This window comes from Dromaius novaehollandiae, chromosome 1 (assembly GCF_036370855.1).
Source record: "Dromaius novaehollandiae isolate bDroNov1 chromosome 1, bDroNov1.hap1, whole genome shotgun sequence".
Lineage (NCBI taxonomy): Eukaryota > Metazoa > Chordata > Aves > Casuariiformes > Dromaiidae > Dromaius > Dromaius novaehollandiae.
The window spans coordinates 116,742,522-116,767,100 of record NC_088098.1 but is presented as its reverse complement, the minus strand read 5'-3'; the positions used below and the strand labels follow the sequence as shown (position 1 = coordinate 116,767,100).

The 24,579-nt window shown below is 39.7% G+C and overlaps 1 protein-coding gene and 1 non-coding gene across 4 annotated transcripts in view; one reads left to right on the top strand and one right to left on the bottom strand.

Annotated features, from left to right (window-relative positions):
• The window catches only part of URB1 (URB1 ribosome biogenesis homolog), a 58,514-nt gene extending 53,610 nt beyond the window's left edge, over window positions 1-4,904 (top strand). For all 3 annotated transcript variants that reach the window (XM_026103582.2, XM_064524200.1, XM_064524189.1), the window contains 2 exons: window positions 1,753-2,355; window positions 3,001-4,904. In XM_026103582.2, coding sequence (XP_025959367.2) covers window positions 1,753-2,355; window positions 3,001-3,206 — 809 coding nt within the window. In that variant the 3' untranslated portion in view covers window positions 3,207-4,904. The remainder of the gene's footprint in view (window positions 1-1,752; window positions 2,356-3,000) is intronic.
• A 2,190-nt stretch (window positions 4,905-7,094) lies between these two features.
• LOC112985162 (uncharacterized) lies at window positions 7,095-24,557 on the bottom strand. Its single transcript, XR_010392474.1, has 3 exons — window positions 23,836-24,557; window positions 18,266-18,365; window positions 7,095-9,038 (listed from the first exon to the last, which is right to left on the bottom strand). It is a non-coding gene; the product is annotated as an uncharacterized LOC112985162 (transcript).
• Window positions 24,558-24,579: the final 22 nt, after the last annotated feature.

Below are 24,579 nucleotides of genomic sequence, written 5' to 3'. Positions count from 1 at the left end.
TACTAAAGATATTTGCTTAAGAGAAGTAATACTGTTGAAACTGTGATAGGCTAACCATAAAAGTGAGGCAAACTTTTTAGAAAAAAGTGTTAATATCTTTTGTCAGACAATCTGATATAGCTTGGGGGAGGAGGAATGGATGGAAAGTGCTTTTTCAGGTTTTTATTGCAGTGATTTTTAACTTTAACACAATTCTGGAAGCTTTAGAGAAATACAGTTTTAAAAAGAGAAAGAGCTTTAAAATAAAATTTAGTTACAGATCTAGCAGCAGATTTTTTAAATTGTATTCTCAAAAAAAAAAAAAAACTTTAAAAAATGGTGTTTGGAGGCTTTGTGCTCAAAGCCTTGAACCATTCTGAGTGTGAATGGGGATCTGAAAGTGAAACTTGAGCAAAAATTGGCAGTAAAACAAGCGAAAAATGAAAGAGTTAATTTTTTTCGTTGTTGTCAGTGTTGAAAGAAATAGCAAGAAAAAAAACATTTAGAGTTGTATGACTTCTGTCTTGTTGAGTAATCTCTGTGAATAAAATGTATAAGGAGATTTGTAGTAGGAGGTGTTAAACAATGTTGCTTTCCTGCAAGTCTAACAACTGCTCTTGGTGTACATTATAACCTTCCATAGATTTCTTTTGCTGTTCTGAATCAGTTAAACTAATTGTTAAAGGATCGTTGTATTGAAGGGATATACTATAAAAGCTTTAATTTTTTTCTGAAGTTTTCCACAGTCACTTAATGTGATTTTAAGGATTTTTAGAGAGTTACTGTAGCAACATCTATAATTTACTGTATCACTAGTTTAAAAAAAAAATAAAGCTGTTGTACCAGTCCTTAGCAGCTTATAAAGCAGCTACAAAAACTGGTCCTATTTGAAATTTTAAGGTTACCTTTCAAGAGTTGTCCTCTTCCCCCACCACTCCGCTCCTGGAAAAAAATACACTGAAGTCTGTTTGGTTGAATTTTTTTTTTTTTTTTTTTTTTTTAAGTTGCAAGAGTACAACATAATTGAAGCTTCTAATGATTTCCTCAGTGACTCCTCAAGAATAGATTGCTATAAAACACTCTGCTCGATATGGTGGTGGTAGAATAAAGCGCTGTTGCTTTTTGGGAGCTTTGCTGCTCCCATGACACAAGCAGCATCTAACTGAGGGCAGTTCTGCATTACAAAGTTGAGCTGACCTAGCGATTCACCTGCAGTGTGAAAAATTCATGTGCTCTTGATCAACATCATGTTAGCAGCCAGACTCTCAGCGAGAACGCGACTGTGCTGAAGCTGAAGGAAGGCCGACTTTGCTAGTTTAGCTCGTGTCATTCAAAAGCAATGTAGCTATGCTGGTATCTCCTTCCGTAGGGAGGCATGTGCTATGCCTCTGCCAGCCCAAACAGTAGTGGTCTGAAAATTTCTCACAACCTATGTAAATAATGTAGCCTTACAGATAAAATTGCATCTTGTGGACCTGTAAAATACTGCCTTGGCTTTACTGAGTTTTGGGTCAGGGCCTTGGTGGCATTATTGTTCACCTGAAGGTTATGAGCTCCAGTTCAGAAACATGTTCCAGTAACTCACTGTAGCTGATTCCTATTCACTCTGAATTACACAGGTTTTATTAGGCTGCTAAATGAGGCCAGTACTTATCCTCTTAGCAGCTAAAACAATGTGTGGTGCCATCTCTGGTGCATAATTTTGTACAAAGAAAATGCTTTGACATACCTGATTTCTTTTTTTTTTTTTTTTTGCTGTTTTTCTTCTTATAGAAAATATTAAAGAAAAGAACAAATCTCAAGCCTCATTTAATGGATATCATCACATTCGGAAAAAAAATGAGATAGAAAGAGAAGATGATGCTGACGCAGACCTGAAAGCATCTGAGCTGCAGAAGTGCAGAGCGCATCTGAATTCCATATTTTCACGCTGGGAGCCTGTTTTCCCAGCCCTGCCTACCAAACATCCAGAGGAGCCCCTCAAATTTGTGGACCTTGAAGATGAAGCAGTCAGTCTTACCTGTGCATCCATTTACATAGTAACTAAATGGCTCATAAAGTCCATGGTTGAGCATAGCCTCAATATGCAGAATGTTTTGTTAACTCTGCAGTGGCTACAGAAATGCGTTTTACCACACCCAGAGGCAGTGCAGGAGATTCTTGGGGATGCCACATTGAGAAACAACATATTCAAGTTTTACACCCAGATCTGTGAGGCCAGGAATGGGACAGCTGGATACTTGAAAGAGCTCTGTTTGTTTAGTTCAATCATGCTTCACCTGATGGATGCTCAGGGCCTGACTAACAACAGCTTTCATGAACTTGTGAAAACTTTGTGCCTGTCAGCAATGACAGAAGAGGATGAGAACCAGAAAGGTAACTGATCTTTCCTTTCTCACTCTTGTTACAAGGTAGAGGTGCTAATGATAGAAGGCAGGTAGCTACACGTTTTAATTTCATCAAAACAGTCGGATGTTTGCCTATGTCTTTTGGTGATTGTCAATTCAGAAAAAGAAAGCTGTGTCTCTGGTGATACGGATGCATGGGTTTGTAGAGCAGAATATGGTTGCACCATAGGAATTTCTGATAGTAAAATGATCGTACTCCCTAAAAGGAACTTGCCTGCCTAAGGTTAAAAAGCGGTCAGTGAGATATATAAAATGCAGCTGCAAGGGGAAAAGTAGTCTGCAACAAGTAAGTCTGTGTGGGTTCTAATCTGCACACTGTTCATTGTTATCATTTGATGGCAAAAGCCACTGGTCCGGTTTCAAACCATTTTATTTAAAGATGTTAGAAAGTTCTGCGAAGATGGAACTTTTCTTGTTGGTGGTGGTATTGGGTAGATCATTGGCTTTATATGAGCAAAAAGTGTTCAGGTCTTCTGTCTAGGAAAAGAATTAGGAAACTAGTATAAAACACAGTTCTGGATGGGTATTTGGTAAAATGGGTTATTTTTGTATAGCTGTTTGGAAATGGAAGAATATCTGTTCTGATTCCTCTTCTCTAATTTTTATTCCACAGCTGTTTGTGTATTCCTGACTTCAGTTTACATTGGGGACATATGGCTTGGAGCACAGGAGCCAGATATGTTAATAACCCATGTCAAATTGATCTACAGCAGCACAGATGATAAATTAAATGATGATGACATGGAAACCCATAAACAAGGAGAAGAAACTATTATGTCTCTTTGCAAAACCCTTTACTTGTCTACATTGGGGCATTAATTCACTGGGCTGACACTTAATCTTTAATGTTATATGCTATGCCATTGTTGCTGCGAGCCATGAAATCCTCTTGAACTGTCCTCCAGACAGATCCAACTTGTTTTGTCATAAAGATCAATATTTTATTACTATGTGCAAACTCAGATGGAGAGACTTGTATTCATCATGTCTCAGTGGAACATTAAAGCCACAATTTCCCTTTTCTTGAGATGAGCAGTATGGGACACTGAATATTATTTATATCAGTTTTATTACAGGCATTTTTAACTTTATGAAGAACCAAAAAAGACTGATCAGTGTATTGCCTCTGGACTCTATTTCAGTCCCCATGTAGTTAAAATCCATCATCTCCCCATTGTAAGATGGAGAAAAAAGGCTGCAGTACTTCACCACAATCTGGTATTAAGTGCAAAGAACAATTATTCAGGGTTTTAGCCATGATGATTTACTATTTCTTGAAGAACTCTGTTTCTTTCATGGTACATGATAGCAAAACCAGTATGCATAGAAGACTGTGAACATTGGAATGATGGTGGTCTGTGGTGGTTCTTGTTTTTAAATTAAAATCCTTTTAAAAGCATCTGTATCAGAGCTGTTATGGTTTTATTCTATCTTTTCTGTTTTTTAATTAAAAAAAACCCTGACCATCATCAGTGCTGGAACATACTTGCAGCAAAAACCTATGTTCTCTTCACTCTGAAAGGACGAGAGATGGAATAAAACACAAATGATTTCCTGCTGATTGATTAAACATGTTTTTTGTTGGAAATTCTTTGTGAACTCTGATAAATATTTCTTGAACACTGCCTTGAGGACAGTTTAACATACCATTCCAAATATGCAAACATGCAGAGCCTGAACTTGAACCTTTGAAATGTAAAATAGGATTTATTAAACTGACTCATGAATATGTATTGTGCCTAGGTACTTTTGTACAAATTCTATATTGGGGGAAAAAATCAGAAATGCACACTCCCTGTGATACTTATGTTCTTTTATTAAAAAAAATACATGAGACTCAAATAAGAAGAAATGTTTCTACATGTAAATATTCTTGTCCTCAATCTAAAGACTTGATTTAAAAATAAAAAAAATCTTGAAAAAGCTGCAAGCCCATGAGAGGCTGAATTGTTGTAGGATATTGGTATAAAATCCCTGGAGTGTGACATGTCAGAAAATTTTCTTTGCAGTGAAAAAATGTAATTTACTTCATTTAAAAAAAAAAAAAAGGAAAATGAAACCAAAGGAGAGCCAAGAGACAGAAGGCAATGGCCAGAGACAGAGCAAAAGGGAAAGATATCTTGTCGCCTCACCTGACTGGGAAAGAAAATACTTGTGGCACATACGGAAAGAATTGTTTGGCTGTCTGGAGGGGACTGGTCACATCTGACAGTGGTTTATAGTATGGTTTATAGTATGATTTGCTTGAGAGAATAGAAGAAATGTGGAGAATAAAAGAAATGGAAATGTTTCAAACAATAGGGAGACCGTAAAGCAGAAGTACTAAATCCCCTTTCAACTACTTAATAAGTTAACAAAAAATAAAAACTAAATGCCACAACCCAGCTGTTGGAGACTGTACAGCAACTTGCAAGCCCAGAACATTTTTAGGGGTGTACCTATGTGCCTTGTAATACCCTTTCAGCTGCCCTTTGGCTATGTTTGTTTAAAAAAATAAATATTTTTGTAACTCTGGTACGTGCAGGAGTGGAATTCATTTGTTGAAGCTTGAGGAGATGGAAGGGTGATTCACGACTGAGATTCATTTCTGGAAATAGGGGCATCAGATGCAAGCAGGCATGCTAAATTACATGTGCTCAAACCTTGATATTTCCTTCAGTGGATAGAAATAGTGATTTCTGAATGCAGTTTTGTCACTGCTAAATATAAGGACAATAACTGCCATGTTTATAACATGCTTTAGCTAACATGATGCAGGGTGCTTTGGAATGGAAAAGCCGTATTAGGTGACTGTGACTACAAATAGGGCTAGTCATGCGTGTTGGTCAGCTCTCCTCGCAATAGCATGTGGAAGCCCTGACTAACTGCACGTGAATCCCCCTAAGTGTTCTGCATACTTAAACGATGGTTTTGTGATGGCCTTAAATATTCCAAAAGGCCTAGCAGTGTGCATTTTCTCCCTGGCTTTTAAAGTTTTATTAGTCTCTCTAACATCACCATTATCAAAGTATTCAGGGAAGGAGAGGATTGTTCATATATGGGTTTTTTTCCCTCTTTTTATGGTGGCTTTGGAAACTGAGAAAAAATAATGCAAATAAGTTGACAATGCTACTAGCCTGTCATATCAGTTTGTGTGTGCTTATCAGTAGAGAGAAGGTAGCTCTGCACGTGGAAACTTTAAAAATAAGATTTAATCTCACTGTCTCTGTGAGCTTCAATATATTCTAGTAACACGGCAATTAAAAGAATATTATGAAGTACTTCTGGAAATATTGGTCCAATATCTTTAAAAACTGTAGATGATTTGTGTGTGTGAATTACTGCCAACATATTATCAATGCATTTTAATAATTTACATAGATGGAGAGCCATTTCTTTAAGAAATTAAACTTGAATATTTATGATAAATTGTAGAGAGGATTTAAAAATGCAAAACGTGCCCCATATATGGACTTATGTTTTGAAACAAGAAGTTTCTATGATTTAATAGAAATTACTCACTTTGATGCTATTCGTATGATAAGAACCACATGGCTAAAGCTCCTGAGAGCTCTGCAGTAGGCCCAGCAGCCTGCCCTCACAGAAGTCAGTGGAGGGAGAGGCCTTTTCAAAATCCTTTTCTCAAAATTTTCAAAACATCAGTGAAATCAGTAGCCAAAAGTATATATAGTTCCTGTTGTATCTGGCACATAGAACGTACTTGCAGTTTTGAGTTGTGGGTTGGGGCTTCTCAGTGTTTGCAGTGGATCTCAGGAAGGCTTGGCCCCATGGTGATGCTCAGGTGAGGACATGTCTGACATGTTAGCGGAAAAGGACTTTATGTAGCAGAGCAATGGAGCAGAAGGAGGTAGTGTATGTGCGAGAAGCATTTGGGGGTAACGTTTTTATGGAAGTCAGCTTTGGCTTTGAACCAGCTGCACATGCTGATTTGGGTCATGCTTGGCAACTGATGGAAGCAGCAATTCAGCAGGCCATGAATCCCACAAACTAGAGGGAGAAGTAGTGTATGTTAACAGAGGAGTCTGAGGAGAGGGACAAATGAGTACCCACTGGGAAGAGTACTGGAAATGCCTTGAAACTGGTATATATGGAAGTGTCAAGGAAGAAAGATGTCTTGTCCCACATTTGTCTCCCCACATTCCCCTCCTCCTAAGTTAGCTATTATAAGATAGATTTGTATTGTAAGCATTATTTATTACTGTTTATATACTTCACACTGTGTGCCCTGCATGGTTGGTTTGTTTTGCCTGCAAGTTATTTCCTCTGTTTTGTCTTTGAAAAATAGTGATAATAATCTATTTTTTGGATTTCTAAGCTGTTGTGAACAGTTCCAGATAGTTTTAAAGGAAATAAAAAGTCTTTCCAGTGGCTATGCACTTCGAATCATGTTCCAATGCAATTAATAAAAGAACACTAGTGGTTATGAATGGGAGTATTAACATGTTTCAGAAATCCCCTTTGAATCCGTTTGTAGAAAAAGAGGTTCTTGAAACAAGGTGATAGAGTCTGCCATTCGCCAGAGAGGAGGACACTGGAGTAGGCCATGCAGGGAGGCTGTGCAGTCTTGTTGCTGGAGAGGTTTTTTTAGATCAAGGTAGAGAAGCGCGACAGGAATGACCGAAGGGCAGTTGGTGCGGCCTCGAGAAGAACGGGCCAAGACGGTGAGGTCTCCTTTGGGCTCTCTTCAGGACCCTGTGTGTTCCACTGGGGTTACAGGGAGATTCGACTTGCGGTAGGACAACCGGTGCCAATGAGGGAAAAATTCTCGCCCCTTCAAAAGCAGTGGAGTTTTGCTGTTAAGTAGAACACAGTCAGGATTTTGCCACAAATGTTGATTCATGTCTCTGGTGGGTGCTACCTCAGCTCTAGCAAAGGGTAAGCGTATCTGAGGGAAGGGAAAGGCTGGTGTGGCCATCGGAGTTGACTAAAGGGAAATTTTGGCTCTTTGATATTTCTCTGTCCACGTTGCCTCTTCTGCTCCTGCAGCCTTCCCTCATTTTCTCCACCTGTCCGTGACTCAGTCTGACTCCACAGACTTTAAGCCTTGATAGGTTTTCAGGCCTAACACCAACAGTAGTCAGTTTGCAGACTCTGCAGTCCCAGCGTTGTGGTTACTGAAGCTCTAACAGTTCCTCACCCTCTTGTGGACCTTTGTCTGCCTCTGCCTGGGTTTGGTGGTGCTCCACGGGTGAGGAGAGGTGGAGAGAGTGGAGGCCCCTGAGTGGAGGGAGTACAAGTGGCACTTTCTGCACTGCTCCAGGAGGCAGGGCTAAAGAGGTCCTCTGCATCCCACCCAAAAGCTTCTGTGAGACTGTTTTTCAGCCCTAATTGAAAGCAGGCAACTTGTGCAGAAACGCGATGTTGCTTTTGTGCTTTTGACAGCATCTCCCCTTGATATAAAAGATTATAAACACACTTCTCTCTTTCTAATGCCTAGGTAACTGGCAGATACCATTTCAAGAATATTCAATATTATCAAGTTCCTTTTCCACCTACCATTTCAAAGTGATAGCTAAGGGTGATTGATTATTACTAGCAAAACCCTGTATTTCCTGGCAGTAGGAAAAGCTAATGACTTTATTCATTAAGACACATTCACTTGAGATAATCAGTGCTTCCATTAGCATGTAAAGGCTGTTTTAGCTAAACAAAGTTTTAATAAATTTTAAGTAAACCAAACATGTTTTTGCAATAGGAAAATGAATAAAAAGCATATTCTATCCTTGAGGGAAGTGCTGAGCTTTAAGTTGGGGAAGAAAGACATAACTCTTCTAAAAGCAAAGGTTTATGGTTGATGTTGCACTGACATCATTGTTTATTTGGCAGTAAGCGGAACATCATGAAGATGTAGTTAACCATGAGAGGGTGACCTCAGGACAGAGCTAGAAATAAATGACTTATGTCATGGTGGCTATCACGATGTATAAACAGTATTGGTTATGCTGCCTGTTCAACATGATCAACATGGTATTGTTTTCTTTCACAGTAAGGAGATCCAGTGAAGACTGTGATTCTGCAGAGAAACCCCTGAGGATAACAGGACTCTCAGGTAAGCAAAGCAGAACCCTTTACAGGACTTGGGGCATAACTGGTGTTTCTGCACTTTCTGCTGGAGGAGGTAAATCTGCTCTCAGCCAATGGGTGTGAATGAGAACCACTCAACTGGCAGCATGCACTTTACGCTGCATAACTGGGAGAGGAGTTTGAGTCTGAATCTTTACTTAAACAAGAGAGGAATTTTGCAATCATCATCAAGAACTGAATTGCTCTTCTCATAAGTCAACTCCAGCAATGTTGCTCAAATATGGCTGTTAGGATTTCCTCTTATGTCTCCAGGATTTTTCAATTTTAGCCTTTGAAAGAAATTTTTCTTCTGTTCTGAACTAATTCAGCTTTGTAGCATCAGTGTTTAATAGGTAGTCACAGTATTGATCTTTTCTCTGTAGTCAGGAGGACTGTACTGCTGTTTTTATTTAATCTGTTCCAATTTCAACTCAGGCTGAGATACTTCTACGAATGCCAGTTTCATCCGAAAGGGAGTTAGGTATTTCAGGAGCAATCAAATCTGAGTCTGGGCTACTGAGATCATCGCAGTGAGGCTGTTCACCGTTGGAGCTGCTTTCTTCTGCCTGGTTCCTTGCAATCACCTGTCTGCAATGTGTGGAAGGAAAAAAACATACCATTATTAGGGACCTCTGTTTGGAAGATGGATTCCAGCAGTTTCATAAGCAGCTACATTATTAACGTTTAAAAAAATATAGAAGCTGGTTCTCCTAACAACAAAAGGCATTGAATCCAGCATGAGAGGTGCTTTTGGACCTCAGTCCCCTTTATCAACCAAGAGAATCATGCTTTTACTTGGAGAAGGGGTATGACCAAGAGCAAAACTTTGAGCTATGGGCTATATTTGGTGCCTTCCTCATTGCCCCCCTCCCGCCCTCAAGTTTGGGACCTTTAGTCCAGCCCTTAAGCACAGTTCTTTAGTTGGGTTTTTAAAGAAGAAAGTAGATGCTTTCCTTTGACTTGCTGTATAGCGAGGGTGAAGGGCACTTTCATGGATGCTCCTGGGAAAGAGAAGGGGGATAGGAGTGATGTGTGTGTCTACAAGGGACAAAGCTACCTAAACTTGGGGCATGAACAAGAAAAATGTGTGATGTTTGGGAGAGATTCTCTGACTTTGATGTTGGAGAAAGGCAACACAAACCTCAAAGGAGGGGATGGGTATCTGAGCAGGAAAATGGGACAGACCGAAAAGGAGTGGGTAGGACTAGGGTAGCAGGAAATTCTCAGTGTGTAAATAATAATATTATAAGAGTCTCACAGATGTATGGTTCTGCTGGAGAAACAAGTCAGTGGTAGGTAGACAGAGTGATGATATGAGAGCAGCAAAGTGCGCCCTGCCCCCTCCTCCCAGAGCCAATCTCCCAGCAGTTTCCCGAACTTCATCTTTAAAAAGCAGATGAGTCCCAGCCTAGAAGTGGCAGATTCCATTCAATATGGCTAAACATGGGATAGTCCCAACTAGTAATATATATCTTTGGGGTTTCAAAAGTGAGGAGGAAAATTTCCTTGACTGGGAAGAAAAATGTAACCAAAAAATGGGAGTGAAAATGACCGTTTTTTTGAAAAGACTTAATAATGCTCTGGAGCCACAGATTCACAGACAAGAAAGAAGGCATCTTTGACTAAGAGCCGTGTTTGCTTCTGTGGCTAAACAAATGTAGCAACCTATGAAAAGTCTCAGCAACAGGCCCATCACAGGATGGAGGCAGGTGGGTTCGGGGTTTTCTTTGATATGATGCAGGCATATTCAAGAGAGATTTCTTCTCTCTGTTTAACAGAAGCAAGACAAAATACTCTTACCAAAAGGAGATTTTTTTCCTTCCAGTCCATTCAGTAACTAAATAGCATCAGCTAGCAATCAATATTTTTAAATCAGCAGGACTGGAGAACGTGCATCCCAGAGACCTGAAAACTGGCTGAGGAGACCTCTGGCCGACTCATGTTAATTTTTAACCATCCTCGGAATAGCAGGGAAATTCTACAAGACCGGAAGAGCACTGATGTGCCAGCATGCAAAGAGTTGCCCTAAGCCAGTGAAACTGACCTCAGTCCCAGGAAAAATCATGGGAAAAACTAAGATAAGATACAACTGACAAAAGTTTCAAAGGACAGAAAAAAATAATTGCAGACAGTGAGTTTTAGAGAACAACAGGTATGGTGAAACAAGTCTGATTTCATTCTTTTGGGGGATTACACTTTGGCTGATAAAGGTGGCTGCATATATGTAAGCTATTTAAATTGCAGTAAGGCATTTGACTTAATGCCTTTCTGTTTTCTTTAAGAAGAACTATAGACAAAGCCCCTTAAAAAACCCATTAAACATGCGTTATGTGAATAAGACTTCTCAAAGAGTAACTGGGGAATGATCATTGATGGTGGATGTTTCTAGCAGAGCTCCACAGTTACCTGATGCTGTTCAGTATTTTCATCAGTGATCTGGAAGTATGCATGAGATCACTGTGAATGAAATGTACAGGTAAAGATACAGCAATACAAGGAAGAGCAAACAGCTATATACAGTAGTCTGGGCAGCCAGGTAAGATGGACCTATTCAAGCAAAATGCATTGTAAAGCCTCACCCTGGCAATAAAGTTGAGAACTGCAGATTTTTTATAAGCTACTCTCCCTTAAAACAGTGGATTGAGAATTCATTTTCCTTGTAGCACAGGAAAGCTTGAGATGTTAATGAATAAAAAAAGCAGAATTCATATTTTGAATTCCTTGATTCTGGAGACAGGCATGTGATCTTTTAAAGTCTGGAGCAGATGATACTGTGATTCCAAAATGTCCTACATTTATCACGATTTGATCTGTCCACAGCAATTACTTTTTTGTATCACCACTTTAGTCCTCTCTTCTTTTCATTTATGAAAAGCTATATATTTTTTAATGCAAATACATGTTTAGCCCTAATTTTATTAAAGTTTATTAACTAATCCAAGATGCAGTGCCAAGAAATTGTGATTTAACAAGGCACAGAAATGAGAAGTACTGACAAAGATAATAAGTAAAAGAATTTGTTCTCCTCTGCAGGCGCACAGCACCTGGGCAGGGACTTTGGCAGCTCTCAATGGGCAGCACTCTCAAACTTCTTCTAGAGCATCAGTTTTCTGTGGTTTGTTTCATGTCTCTTGAGAGTGACCTGACTTGTTTTTAACTGTCTCAGGACTGCCTGGACTGGATGTTCTGTACCTTTTGAGGAGAAAATGTTTGATTTGATAATATGCTTGTTGATAGGACACTGTTTGAATGCATTGCTCAAGAGTCATTTCACAAATGAAAGTGTGTGTGTCGCTTGTAAATGTGTCTCTGGTGCCTATTACATAGGAAGTCTTTTTATGACATTAAAAACTTTTTAACATCTTGAAAACAAAAAGCCCTACCGCTTTAGTTTTCAGAAGAGAAAGGGCAAGAACAGAAAAGAGTGGCTAGCATCTTAACATTGACAGACTATTTCCCAGTGACTAAAGTGCAGAGGCGACTGCATAGCCCACCCTGGATGTATGTTTGCCTGGTTACTCCTGGCTTGGAGAATGTTTCTCTGAGCAGCAGTTGCAGGGGGCATGTCCTTACCTCATGTTCAGTGCATGGGTATTTCAATTTCCTCTCAACTGCAGAATCTCAATGGATGAGATTTATGGAAGGACACTGGTTACTGATATATAACCTCTTTTCTTGTCTTTGAGTCCATACGTGCATTCACACAGTGACTGATGCTAAACAAACCCCAGCTTACTAGTTTTCACCCAGAGATCAGCAATCTCTGAACAACCTCAACATCACCCTACCAAGTGTCACATTAAACCCAATGGCATAATGCCTGCCAAAAGGTAGAGAGCATGTTCCAGTTGGTCAGCCTTCAGATGCCAGGAGTGAGAACACTGTGAAGCCACCATAATTTGAGCTCTGATGGTGACTGAAGTCTTGTAACAGGCCTTGACAGTTCATAGCTACCCATTTTAACAGCCTCTGCTCCTTTGGATCTGACAGCTGTTCATGTGAAAAGGATCTGGTTCTGTCAACATAAGAAGAAAAAGCTCTCCTAATGATGGGGGTGTGAAAGACAGCTTTATCCCTTGAAATCAGTCTTGAGAATAGCAAAATCTATTATCTGCTGTTTGAGATTAAATTCAGAAATCATACTGGGGAGAAACTGGAATAGGTCCCCAGGAACACTGCATTTGAGAAGCCAGCTGTAAAGGCTTAGCTGTCTCAGATTCTTCTGACACAAGGGATGTTGCTGTGATCTATGCAGACAAGCCATGAAGAGCTCGAACACTGATCCTCTGAGTGTCCTGAGCATCAGATTTAAATCACACTGGGAAGCTGGGTTCTTTCCAAGTTTTTTAGCCTATCACTTCAAGAATTTCAAGATACATGAGTGTAAGAATACATCATTACCACTAGTGGGAGACAGTTGATAGAGATCACAGCTGACTTTATCTTCACTGAGTTTATAGACACAAATTCCTTTCGTTCCAGGAAATAGTCTGCTGTGATAGGAGAGAGAGGGCTGGAGAAAGCAGAGGACAAGAACAGCTGCCTGAGAACATGGTCTGCTTACTCAGGAAAGTACCTCTCATGATGGTCTCCTTGCTATACTATTAATAAGGACTTTCTCTCCCAAAGACAAGGTAGCATGCCCAAGTAAAAAGATCTGACACTTCTTACTGGCATCTGGAAGAATATAAACTCATGCTTTGAATATCAGATTAACTGCTTTTGTGTACAGGAATAGGTACTTTGTTGTTGTTGTTACATATGGTGGTTATCTTCTCCACTAACGAATCTTACAACTCGAAGGTAAGCCAAAAAAAACCCACCAACAAAAAACCCTCTGAATACTATCTTCTGTCATGTGAGAGCTAAGATATTGTTATAGATTTTTTTTTCGTTGTTTTCCTAGGGATCAAAAACCCTGAGCTGTCAAATATCCAAATGAGCTCCCCAGTTCCAGGAATGAGGCAGCTGTTGCAATTCATCTAGATAGAGGCAGAAAATTGAAAGGGCACATGGACATTGTACAGTCTGTCCACGAAGGAAACTCTCACCTGCAAACTGAGAAGATAGCTGGCTGCACAACAGGTGTTTTAAAGCCAACTCACACATCTCCAGCTCTGGCAAGTGTTATCCTGAAGCTACATGTTACTATATGCCCCAGAAATATTGGGTAAAATTTGATGGTAGTAAGGAGAGAAATATCTAACCACTGAATCAGTTTTCTTATTGCCAGAAAACTGTCTGAAGTCAGAAAGGCTCATGCTCCCAGAAATCATTTGACTGATTCCTTCTCTGAGGCTATTATGACAGGAAGAAATGTGGAGAAGGGTTGAGAAATGCAGACTTTCCAACTCTTTGAGTAGCTGACTTTTTTCTTTTTTCTTTTTCTTTTTCTTTAATATAATGTCTGGCAGGCAAGTGACTGCCCGAAGCTTTTGGAGGGCTCCACAGCAGTCTCAGACATGGCTGTCAGGAATGCACAGCCTCCAGTGCAATACATGGAAATCTCCATTCGGGAGGTCTAGCAAGGAACACTGCCTGCCCCCATGGCATGAAGTTTTGGCTTTCAGCAGGAACTGCCTCCAGCCCTAATCCTGGATGATGAGAAACATAGCCGATGCAAATGTTTAAAAGACAAAAGCATGTAGCTCCATATTGGCTCTTGATTACAACTGTGTGGTAATCAACTACTTTGGCATGATAATGAGTATGAAATAATTGTTCTCCCTCCCCAAAACATTTTTTCTTTCTTTCTGTAGCAATATCATAATGGTGACCAAGGGGACTGGGCCTCAGATTCCTTGCTGCAGCCTTCTTTCAAGCATCAACCCTCCTCTCCTTCCTGTACTTTCTCATCTGGCTTGGCACCAAATAACTTTGCAGTGCAGAGAAGACTGTGGTGCAATCAGATCATGGATTCAGGTCTGGGCAAGCCTCAGAGCCTAAGAATTATGCTGCGGCATATGCAGATCAAGTTGCTGCATATGGCATTCAGAAGAGTTTGATGCTGACTTCTTTTCTATATGAATATACAGCCAAAAAAACAGCAGACTATACCACGGTAGATGTCATGGCCTTGCCCAAGTAGTGGGACCTTGGTGTACACAGTGGTGGAGGAGATATAATCACTGCATGTTATACAAGGCCAAAATGTAGTCTTCAGGGGACCTACAGCTGGTAATAAAGCCAGCTGACACATAGGGAGGGGGAATGCTTGACAGTCAACTGCCGAGGAGTGGAAACAAGAAGCTACACTCTTGCGAAACTCAGACTTGAAAGTACTTGTTTCACTCGGCAGATGAGCAGGCTGAAACAGTACATGCTGCCCTATGTGTCCCTGAGCTGAGCTTGACAGAGAGATGGATGAGCACAGGAACAGTGAAGGTAAAAGTTCTCCAGCCTTGACCAGTGACGGGTTCATATGTTTGTTGGGTGAATGTATTGGAATTATCACAGGGAAAAAGAAAGGAAAATGCAAAAACGAAGTTAGGTAAACTTCATGCCAATAATAATGGAAGGATTATATAAAAAAATGATACTGGGGAAGCTGGTGGAAGTGAACCAGAAGAATTTCTTTCAGGCAACCCACCTTGTTTTATTTCTCAAGGTGGGAGAAGTCAAATTAGAGCAGGACTTTAAAAAATAAATGGAACTCAATCAAAAAGAGCAAGTTTTGAGGGCTTACTAGTCTCCTCAACCCTAAAATTTCTTTCTAACAGTGTGTTTCAAACCTAGAATAATGATAGGCAGAATAATTTCAAACCCTAAACAAATGTTATTGAATGCTGCTTTCCATTAGCAATTCCTGGGCTTTTCACAAAACATCTCAAGACTTGCTTTGGTCACAACAGCTCTTTTGGTGTGTGAGATTGGACATAATATTGGGGAAGAATATGGATATTTTTAGGACAAGTATTCCACTCTCAGCAACATCATAGAAAAGTGAAAAATTTCTAAAATTTAATCTTTTAAAGTCTTTCAAACATTCTGAGATTTTCATGCATATAGACTTCTCCTTCCAGTTCTTTACACACAATAAATTAATGGGAACTTGCCTCTGTTACCCTCTAATTTTATGTCCGTTTTCATGCGTTTCTTGTATTATTAGCTTGCCTCCTGCTTTGTGGTTTATTTGGGCAAGTTGCCTTTTTTATTGTTGTTGTTACCTTTTGTTAGCATGCCAGGGGCCTCAGGGTGCCAACAAATAAGACTATTAGTGCTCCCTTTTACTGCCATATTATTCTCATTTGCCCCTGTGTGTTTGTGACCTAATCTTGAACCTCTGCCTAATTTGCTGAGCTGATTTTTCTGCATCCTGCTCAGACTAGGAGAAGCAGTGGGTAAATCCATTCTTGTTTGCACAAAAGTTATTTGCCAGAGAAACTAGCAGCAAACAAAGTAAACTGAATGTAGAAAGCTGCAAACAGAAACCTGTCCTTAGACAAAGTTCAAAATCACAGACTGTATTAGAAGTACATTGCCATTCAATGAGTGGGTGCTCTACCTCAGTGGGCACCGTGTTCTTGGCCAGGCGCATTTGATACAGCTGCTTGCACTGCTCTAAAAAAAAGCACCTGCCTTGCTCTTCACAGGTCTATCATCTTTTAGAAGATTGAGGACATTCGGGTCACAGCAAGATATTTACACAGACTCTCTTTTCAGTCATGGAGGTTTCAGACGGAAACAACCAACTAGAATAGATTATGTAGTCCACCTATCTGCCACTGGAGGGTGTTTCACTGTTTTGTCAAGCCCAGCTGTAAAAACGGTCTGCTTGACACTACCATGTCAATCTGGGACCGCTTTCTATCGCTATGCAGTACAGACTCTCTGAGCCTGTAGAAGTTATTATGCTCTACTGGGCTACTCACTAGCTCAGACCTAGCTCTGGCTCCCTAACGGTGAATAGTACTCTACTGAAATTCAAATTAAGGTACTAAGGTGAGAGTGACAGAATAACACCTGCAAGCATTACTCACTAGTGAAATGGCCTGAGGCTAGTTCCAGGGCACACTGCCCCAATATTGCTATGGCTGACTCCTATGCTCATTGCTATGGTGCCAGGTTGTAAAATCTACACCCTGAATTAGGCTCCCAGTATGAAGACGGAGGGGACACACACCCACAGAAGATGTGTCACATGCCTCAAAAGGAAGCCTACAAAAGCCATGATCCTCACTGAGCTCCTCTGTTGTGTCAAGGACTGGTTGGTTTTGTAGTGGCTTAGTGGCAGCAAGATAAGTGTAAAAAACTTTACAAGTGGACCTGTAAGTCTTCCTAATTTAGGCATTTCCAGTTAGCTGGTAGGTGAGTGGGAATTTTCAGATTCTCTTTCTTCCTTAAGGACTGGCCATTAGGCTCAGATGTCTTTTTGCAAGCCTAGTTGTTAGAGTTATTCTTTGCATTCTTCACAGGAAAGCCTGATTTGACCACGCTGTCTCAATCCCTAACATGACTGAGACTGTGAATGCTACACATTCATGGTTGGCAGGTGTTGCGAGCCATTTCACAGCTACACTTCCAACTGATTAATATTCTCTCTGACTAAATGTATTCGTAGTTTTACCTAGGGCTACTATGCTGGAGGACGGTAGTTCAGATATGGGCTGTCTTTAGGGAGGAAGGTGTTGTCAGACTTCTGCCAGGATTTGCAAAACAACAAAAAAGAAAATTCAGCCAACTACGAATCAGTAATTTCATTGAGTTAATTTAAACTATAAGAACTTAGACATGGTCAGGGATTGAGCAATTCACATGTTCCAGGCAAGAAAGAAGCTGGCTTGACCTTCTGCATAACAGGCAGCAGAATGTTAGACCACAGACTGATCACAGTAATTTCTGAATGAACAAAAATACATGTGTTGTAGATGTTTAGGCATCAAGTAACAAAGAATTCCTCATAACCCATTTAATATACAACCCTAAATTATTCCATTTATTCATTACCCTCACTTAAAATATATGATACATCTTATCTGAATTTGAGTAGCAACAGTTTCCAGCCATTACATCTTAATATGGATGGTACTTTACCTTTTGATTGTTATAATGAGACTCTTGAATTGGACATTAGAGACCTAAAGGTGCGGATAGTTCATAATAAGAATTTTTGAATCACTTCTCCTTGAGAAACTAATTGATTTATTTCTCTTACTGTAGGATGTGTTTTAGAAATCTCATTTTTTTTCCCTTGTTCTTCTCAATTTCTTCTAAATCTCTTTTAAGGAGTGCCTCCTAACGTAAGTACAATATTTTTGGAATGGTTTAAGAAATGCCACACATAATATTACCTTTGTAATCTCACTAGCAACTGTCCTCTTAATTTGATCAAGGATTACAGAACAGCTTTGGGAGCTCATATTCACCTACTCTACCACCATAATTCCCACTTCCTTCTTCAGAGTGGTTTACAAGATGCACTCGCCCGTTCTATGTGCCAGTCAGACACTCTTAGTTCCATAATAAACAACCTCAATAGTTGCCGTAATTAAAATGCATGTTGTTTGCACCCAGCATACCAAACAGTCTGGACTGCTCCAACAATCCTCATGCTTTGCTCTTCCCCCACCTTTCTGTGATCTGCAAATCTTATCATTTATGAATTTATATTTTTATCCAGCTGATTAATACAAACAATGAATAGTAGTGGTCTGAGAGGTGCTCAAACTAAATAGTAAAAATAAGAAGTGTCATCTCTGTGTGCTATTATGGATGCTGTATGTAATCATTGGATCACCTGAAGCAGTAAATGAACGCTTCATGCAGGCCATTTTAAAATACTGATCTATACTTACTTTATCTCTGGTGGTACTTACTTTATTGGTGTTGATCCAGAGCGGGACATATAAAGCAAAATAAGGAAGAGAAACATCACAAATGCAGCAAGCCCAACCCAAAAGGCTATGACGATAGTATCTGTGAGCATAACACAATAATTCTGTTACTGGTAACACAGGAAATATAAAACACACCCGTACATATAATGATTTCTAAGAAGTATATCATTTATTAATTCAATTTAATTAAACTCTTGAGAGGTAGGAATCTGAGCACCACTTTAAGAGACTTATAGCAGTTCACGGTAACAGTATATGGCCAGGGTTGGGGGAGAGTTTGGAACAAAGAAATCTAATAAGTGCGACAGTTACCAGCACTATGCATATATTCAAAAGGTAATATAGTGCATTTAGGATGGTTTTCAGAATTTCTTCTGCAGGTAATACAGTTCCTTTCACAAAGTCACAAGGCTCTGGGTAAGCTGTACAGTACTCAGGTAAGACTGAAACGTTACTGCTCAGTGTGTGAGCCAAATCCTGCTCTCAGGTGAATAAGTACAAGAACCTATGAACTCTAAGAGTGATCTGATGATGCTTTTAAGGAGGAAATTCTAGCCTTGAAGCACTTTCTACCAAAAGCTTAAATATTGGACTTTTGCACAGGAAGGTTTGTTGAAAAACTGCCTATGACCCTTGCAGCACATCAGTCCAGCAGAAGAGATTGTGAAGTGTTCCCTGTTCAGCTGCAATATTTACGCAACCATCATAACATAGTTCAAGATGCAGCTGACAATATTAGGGCTAGGTGGTTTCTTTTAAGAGTAGGTAAGTAGATTCCTAGCACTGAAAAATGGGTTCACACTTGATTTGAACCAACCTAAGACACTGGTACTGCTGCTAATCCTGATTCAGATAAAAACTTTTCTTTTCTTTTCTTTTCTTTTTTTTTTTTTTTTTAATGAAAGAAAAACAAATGAACTGTCCCTGATCTGGGTGACCACATGGCCTCATGAGTGAGTGCTAAGAGGAGTCAGAGGCAGGTGGAGCAGACAAAGGAGCTGCTCTTTCATGAATTAAAGCCATGGTGGCTCCGCTGAAATTACTGCCTCAGTTACAGGCTTGCTGTTAGGTGGAATGAATCTGCTCCTGCCCTGGTAACACAAACACTCCTGCTTCCTGGGATCGATGTGGTGATGCACTTCCCAGCTAAGGCCTTGAAAAGATTGGGTGTCGGGCAGGACATAAGCTGAGAAATGCCCTGAATTCATAACCAGATATTCACTTTGACTGAGGTGAAAAAGAAGGGTCATTGACTCCGGAGACAAATATTGACTAAGAGAAAATAAATCTTCTATCTCAAAGGACAAAAAACATCAGTGTTCTTTGAAACACGTCCAATATGTTTGATTAGGTATTTCTTTGTGAAGAAGTTCAGAATGTGTTGTCATCAGAGCCACAAAGAGATTAAGGGGAATTACTCTAGTTCCTTTTAAACCTAAAACTAGAACTGACCCAGTGGGAGTCTTTTCAGAAAGCTGTTTTGGCTGGGCTACTGAGAAATAAGAGTGTGCAAAATGACTACTGGAACATCAGCTTATTTTATTCTTCCTCTGTTAAATGAAGTTTTACTGAGCTTTAATTCAGAGGATAGTAAATTAGCATGTGAGAGCTGGTATTCTGACTCACCAATCACAGAATTATTATGGGAAAAAGGGACTGGAGGCTACTGCCCAGTCGCAGCTCCCCAAGAAAGGATTAGGGGACTTCCATAAGAAAAAAAGGTGCTCATGATCCAAGGATAATTTGAAAAGCTCGAAGTTTTGAAGTGCTCAAAGCCATGCAGACAGAAATGAAAAGTCTGGATTTATATATATTCCATACCAAAGTAATTTTGGTTTTTTCTTTAGAAGCACCTTTAGTATCATTCATAGAATTCACAGAAGCTAATCAAAACTGCTCCAGATCTCAGGAGGAGTCTGAACTCTTGAGGGATAAACAGAAACTTCCTGGCTATTTTTAAGGTCTTACAATTAACAATTTTTTAAATTAGGATAATGTATTTTAACAATCTATTAAAGAAACCGTCTTCTATTGCTGAATTCTATAGTCACATTTTGTGTGTGTGTGTGTTATTAAATAGCCTATTAGTTCATGGGCCGATTTAGCTTTTTATTGTTTTTATACAAAATGGATGGAGCTGCACAATGCTATTAATAGAAAGCAAGACCATGACTTTATAGCCTGATTTAGATTCATTTTCATGATAAGAACACAGTCTTATAACATTTCAGGGACAGGCCACATAACAGAAAGAAAGTGCAGAGATTCAGGTCACTGTTTTACACTAAACAAAAAAATCAGGCAAAATTGAATTAGGGAGCTATAATTCCATCCCAGGGGTTCTGACAGACGTATGATTTATTTGGGCCGAGTCAGCAATGCACCTAAGCAAAAGCTGAAACCCCTTTGCACTCACTCTGCAGAGGCCCTCTGCAACTTCAATTCAGCGGTTGTTTTAACGCTGGAGATATCAAACATTTTGCCAAACTTGGAATGTTTGTGGCTATCTAAGCCCCTATCTAAGGGGAAATTATCACATTTCATCTTCAGCACACACAGGACAAGGACTTGCTGAACATACTTTGTTTACATAGTTCCAAGCACAAGGAGACAGTAACAGTGGCTTTTGAAAGTATAAGAATATAAATTTTATGTAAATACAGGAAAATATACAAAGTAAATTCATTGCCTGACTAGTCTTGTATTTAAAGCAAGCAAACAAACTAACCAACTATGGAATGAATTCCCTTGGTGTTTTCTTTATAACTTGAAATCACTGTTCTCCCATTGGTATTTGGAGAAGGAAGAATAAATGTACTAAGGTGATGCAGCCTCCATTCCTCCTAGACTGCTGACATGGAAAAATGTCTATTTTTATATGAAGCAAAATTACCCAGTTTCATTTCCCTGATTATCAGAAAACCAAGCCCAACATTTTTAGCTGAGAATTTAATATAGCCAATGTGGACTTTTTTAAAGACATAAATCATGGAGCAGAACTCTATTTTAACAAGCTGCCTAGAAATATGTTACATAAATTGCAGTCCTAGGGAACATAGATTGCCTTAACATTACTTTGCTGAGGGGAAAAAACCCCCATATGTCCTGAACGCTACTCTTGCATCTTTGTTGTTGTTCTTTGCCAGGGAGATGAGCAGCTGAAGTACAGTAGCCCGGTTTCCTGCAGATTTGTTTCCCAAAGCTGCTGAGCCCAAAAGAGTTTTCTTTGGTGTCTAACAGGGGATGTTCTCACCCCGCAGCCTTTTTGTCAGTAAAGGTCTTTGCCAGCAATGCTCTTCCTCCTCTATCTAGCCACCTGCTGCATGGAACTTGTGGAGGTTTGATACTTTAGAGGCTCCCACTCCTTTGTTAGGAGATAAACAAGCTAAAGTTGTTGGAGGAGCAGATCAGATGCATAAACACAAAGTGTGATCACACAAGTCACCTCTTTAGAAAATAAAAAGGTCTGAAAGAAGGCAGACTTCTCTCCTTCTCTAGGGGAAGAAGAGAGAGCAAATACAGAAAAATCAGTAAGAGGTTGGTTTATTCTCCTTTTTTAGGGAAAAAAGGCTTATGAGATCACTCTGTGTGCATGCACTCACACACATGTGGGAATTTCCTGCATTGAACTATTAGCAAATTTCAATTAAATTTAGCAGAGAGGGCACATCTTCTCACAGAAACATAATTTCTACAAGCTTCAGCAAAAAGGCAGCTGTGTAGAGAGAAATATCCTATAAATGGCTGTGGAGAGAAATGCTTTAACACACCCCTATTAGATATCATGGAATCCAAATGTCAGAAAGATGCTATTAATGGGAAAAAAAAGTGAAAGGTCAGATTTCTGCGTGCTGCTTGTGCAAAGCCAACAGCCTGCAGCTAGCTTTACTCCGTAGTTCAGGGTTCTCCTGGTGGAATTTGGGGGCAATTATCTGTCCTGACATCTTTAAAATTAAGACAATTAGAGAAGTGGTGCAAAGCTGCTCAAAACCTGCCTGTTCCCAACAGCACCAGAGGTCACTCTATTCAGTATCCAGGAGCAGGATCTTACACATGGAAGAGGGTGGATATTTACACCACCTTCTCTAAGGCATGTTACTGTAGGTTCCTAGATTTGGAGGCAACATACTTTTTCAGTGGGGACAGAGCTTTCCTACAGGCAATGAGAAATAAGTGTTTCCGCTGACAATACAGCAAGGTCAAGGACACCAAGCTCCCAGCACAGGCACCTAAGTTAGGTGCCCCGAGTGGATGGTATGAATGGTCCTTCCCGCACTGTCCAGTTCTGTCTTCGCTATCAAAAAGGTAGTTTCTGGCACTGTTAATTTCAAAGACATGAAAATGTTCTGGCAGAGTATCATGTATTCCTCACAGACTAGATCACTGTAATGACCCTGTGGAAAGCTGTTTTAGTCTCTGAAACCATACCTGGGTAGTCACAGGTATGGTCACACTTTGGTAAACTGCATGGCAACCAGTAGTGCCCATAGGTGTTTGACAGATACCATAGATAGAGACTTGGCAGAAACGGGATGGAGAGGGGCACTGCTTATAGCCTAAGTGACTCCGACATGCCTGCCCGCTCTCCCTAGATCATTGTCACTCTGTCCAATTATATTGTTACATTAATCTCTCATGACACAAATTGCCATTTTATCTTATCAAAACCAAACCAATGCATTTACAATAGGAAAGAAATTGACTTGACTTTCCCTGTTAAGTAACCACAAAAACACATCACTATCTCATTGTGAAAAACCAAGCATGCAACAGAATTAGCAGTCCCATATTTTGTTAATATGGCTGAACTTGGTGGCTGTTATTTCATATCCATTGAAAATAAACCTTTAAAATCAGCAGAGTCTGCTTCCATGACCATAATGTATTTTGACAATAATGTATATTATTACGTTGTCTTACAGTTCAGGAGCACCAAATCATAGCTTTTCTCATACGTTATTTTTATTGTAGCACAAAAACCAATAGGATTACTTAGAGATGGATGCCAAATAAAAGTTCAGAGGAAGAAAAGTAATAGAATACGTTTTCCATTTGTTGTTCCTGGCTGCTGAAAGCATAAACTTATTCCTTTATCAAGGCTCTAAATGTGTTTAAAACAGTTCTAGTGTAAGCCTTATGTTTCAAGAGGAAAACACTACAGTATTATGAACAAATCTGCTCATTCCGTCATCTTCTCTGATGGTAGCAGGCAGATAACAAAACCCCCAAACTACTGATTCGCATGTCATTAGATTTCCACTTAGCAAATGGTTAAAAAAAATCCGTCCTCTAAATAAGAGTTATTGTCAGCAGTCTTATAGTTCGAAATACCGAAAGATAAATCAAACAGCTTCAGCATTACTAGAAATTGCTATTAGAACATAGGTTAAGACAGTTTGGAATGCAGACACTCATCCATACAAACCACATACATATAAGCCAGCATGGCATCTATTACAAAGAAAACAGTAAGTCAGAGAGAGTATGCAACATTTTGTCAGCTCATTTTTCCTGTAGTAGATCACCATCTACCACTCTGCAATACTTACATTTATTAACCTTCAACTTCCTTCCATCTACTGGAATTGGATCTATATAATCCCAGTAATATTCATAAGACCAAAAATACTCGGATGAGTTTGTTCTGTTAGCCATTTCAGTAGTGCATTTTAAATCTGCTCAGGACTCCAACCAAATACTTTGTTTCATTGTACTTCAGCGCCCTCAGAAAGAGATTGCATAACTGATGCCTATGTAAATCACTCTGGGAGTCCTGCGGCTCAAGGACTGCCTTGATAATAAAAAACATTTAGCAGAAATGAACATTAATGTGGGACAGACATGTAACAGCAGCCTTTAAATGCAATCCTCTCTTCCTGGTGGGCAATTATGTTATTCCTCAGCATATTTTAACTGAGATGGATATAAAGTAAACTAAGAATGGCATGGACACATGCCAACTGTGTTCCAACCTGGGAGAAACTAGCAACAATGAAACCTATTCTGGACCTACTGAAAACAGCTGGGCTAAAAAAAATTCTGAATTTCCAGGAACATGAAAAATAGGCAAGAACTGATAAAACACTTAGGAAATAAAGCACGTATTGAAGTAACCATATATTTTGCTCTGCTACTTTTTCATCCCTCCCCCTCCCCAAAGCAATGGATGGAAAAGCAGCGTCCCAGTCAAGATGTGGGTAGTTGAGCTGCCCAGTGCCTCTGGCCCGCAGCACCCCAAGTGCCTAGGCAAACACACACACACATTCGTTTCATCAAAGTTAGCAGAATTCCTC